The sequence below is a fragment of the Brassica oleracea genome, chromosome C2, assembly GCF_000695525.1.
Source record: "Brassica oleracea var. oleracea cultivar TO1000 chromosome C2, BOL, whole genome shotgun sequence".
Classification (NCBI taxonomy): domain Eukaryota; kingdom Viridiplantae; phylum Streptophyta; class Magnoliopsida; order Brassicales; family Brassicaceae; genus Brassica; species Brassica oleracea.
In genome coordinates, this window is record NC_027749.1 from 19,667,815 (window position 1) to 19,669,725 (window position 1,911).

A 1,911-nucleotide genomic window follows, 5' to 3' on the forward strand; every position below is an offset into this window, starting at 1 on the left:
AGTGCTCTGAAACAGACGATGATCCAGTTGGGATCTTCGGAGAAGCTTGCCCAGACGAGGTTGAAGGTCATCGAGAGAGTAAGGGCGGAGCATAAGAAGGCCAACGAGAAGGCCGCAGAGGAGAAAGAGATTCTTCGAGTAAAGTTCGAAGAACTGGAGGGCAAGCTTAAGTCTTCCAGCGCGGCGAGGAAGGAGCTCGTTCGAGAGAAAAGTCGCTTGGAGCAAACGGCTGCGAATCTAGAGAAGGAGAAGACCGAGCTAGTCGAAGAGAGAGATGCCGCGGTAGACAAACTAATCAGAGAGAGGCAACGCTTGAGGGACTCCCGGGGTTTGGAGGTTACTCGTGAGAGGGAAAGAGTCGAGGCTGCCATGGCTGAGAAGGCAAGTCGCCGTTTTTATCACGTGCGCAACCATTTTACTCGTCTGGAGGTTTTTGAGAAGGCGAAGAGCCTGTATGGTCAAGCTTCGGGAACGAAGAAGTGCCTCGAGGTTATAAAGGCGAGTGGGACGGAGATCCCCCAAGAAATGATCGCTGTCTTCGCTGAGCAGGAGAAACTTTACGAATCGGAGGTTATGAAACTCCGAGTAGAGCCGCTGTCCGATAATGACCTTACTCTTTCTCCGTTGGTCCTTCCGTCTCGTTTTGCCGAGGACAGGTTCAGAACGTCATTCGATCCCTATGGGTCGAACGTAAATTTGATCGGGCCAGATACGGCCTCTCGGCTGGTGACCTCGCTCGAAGTTGTTGAGGAGCCGTCAGAGGAGCCACTCGTTGATGTCACGTCTGTCCCCACCGAGCCTGTCAAGTCCCCGGTGGGAAGCGGTTTTGATGAGCGCCCAGAGAATGATAATTTGAAGGGGATTCGAGAGGGAGAGACCGAGAACGTGGGTGTCGAGGATCCTGTGCTCGTCTCGGATTCTGCCTCCGAAGGACGAGAGGATGGGGAGGAGGATAACGATGGGATCGACGAGGCGTCGCTGCCACGTCCTGCTGAGGAGGAGACGATCTACGAAGCTGGGGATACAGATGTTCCTCCATGTCCCGTTGTAGACTCTCTTGCTTCTATTCCTATTCGGGCGGAGGACCCAACTGCTGCCGCTACCAATGGTCCTGACGATCAATATTCTGTTCTTTGACGTGTCACTTATGTTCTTATCTGTTGTGGTCTTGATAGACCTTGTTGTTGTATGATTAGACATATATATTTTTTTTTTGGCAAGTCGCTGTTTTAAGCGATCTTTAAATTTGTGGGTTGTGTTTCTCATCTGTACTTGCAAACTTCAAAGTAAACGTCAGTATCTTTAGTGTTTCGCGATGAGTTCGCTTAGAAACAATAGATTCCCGACCTTTGGCTTTTGCAAATAGATAAGGAAACGAACCGCTAGGGGATTTATTCAGCTCTTGTCGCGTTTCGATCGAGACGACGTTTAGGCGCATCGTTCTTAGGCGCTAGAAGGAGGGGATACACCTACGAGTAGAAACGTCTTAGGTGCATCGAGTTCCATGATCGAGGAACTTCTTCGCCACGTGAGGTTTGGAGTCGGTATACTCCGGGCTTGACGACTTTGATGATTTTATAGGGTCCCTCCCACCTGGCGCCGAGTTTTCCGGCGTTTAGCTCCTTAGTGTTTTCAAACACCTTGCGCATCACGAGGTCACCGAGTTCCAGAGGTCGGGCACGGACCTTTTTGTTGTACTAACTCTCGATCTGGTGTTGATAATTCTGGATGCACAACAGAGCTTGATCTCGTCGTTCTTCTATCTCATCAAGGGCGTCGAGTAGCATTTCCTTGTTGAGTTCGACGTATTGAGGCATCTTGGAGCGTCGGAGGCTTGAAACATTGACTTCAGCGGGATACATGGCTTCTACACCGTAGGCGAGGGAGAAAGGTGTCGATTTAGTCGATCCT

At 50.5% G+C, this 1,911-nt stretch overlaps 1 protein-coding gene across 1 annotated transcript in view; it reads right to left on the reverse strand.

Annotated features, from left to right (window-relative positions):
* Nucleotides 1-1,697: 1,697 nt before the first annotated feature.
* The window catches only part of LOC106323647, a 1,918-nt gene continuing 1,704 nt past the window's right edge, over nt 1,698-1,911 (reverse strand). Inside the window, exon 5 of the mRNA XM_013761736.1 lies at nt 1,698-1,909. Coding sequence (XP_013617190.1) covers nt 1,698-1,909 — 212 coding nt within the window. The remainder of the gene's footprint in view (nt 1,910-1,911) is intronic.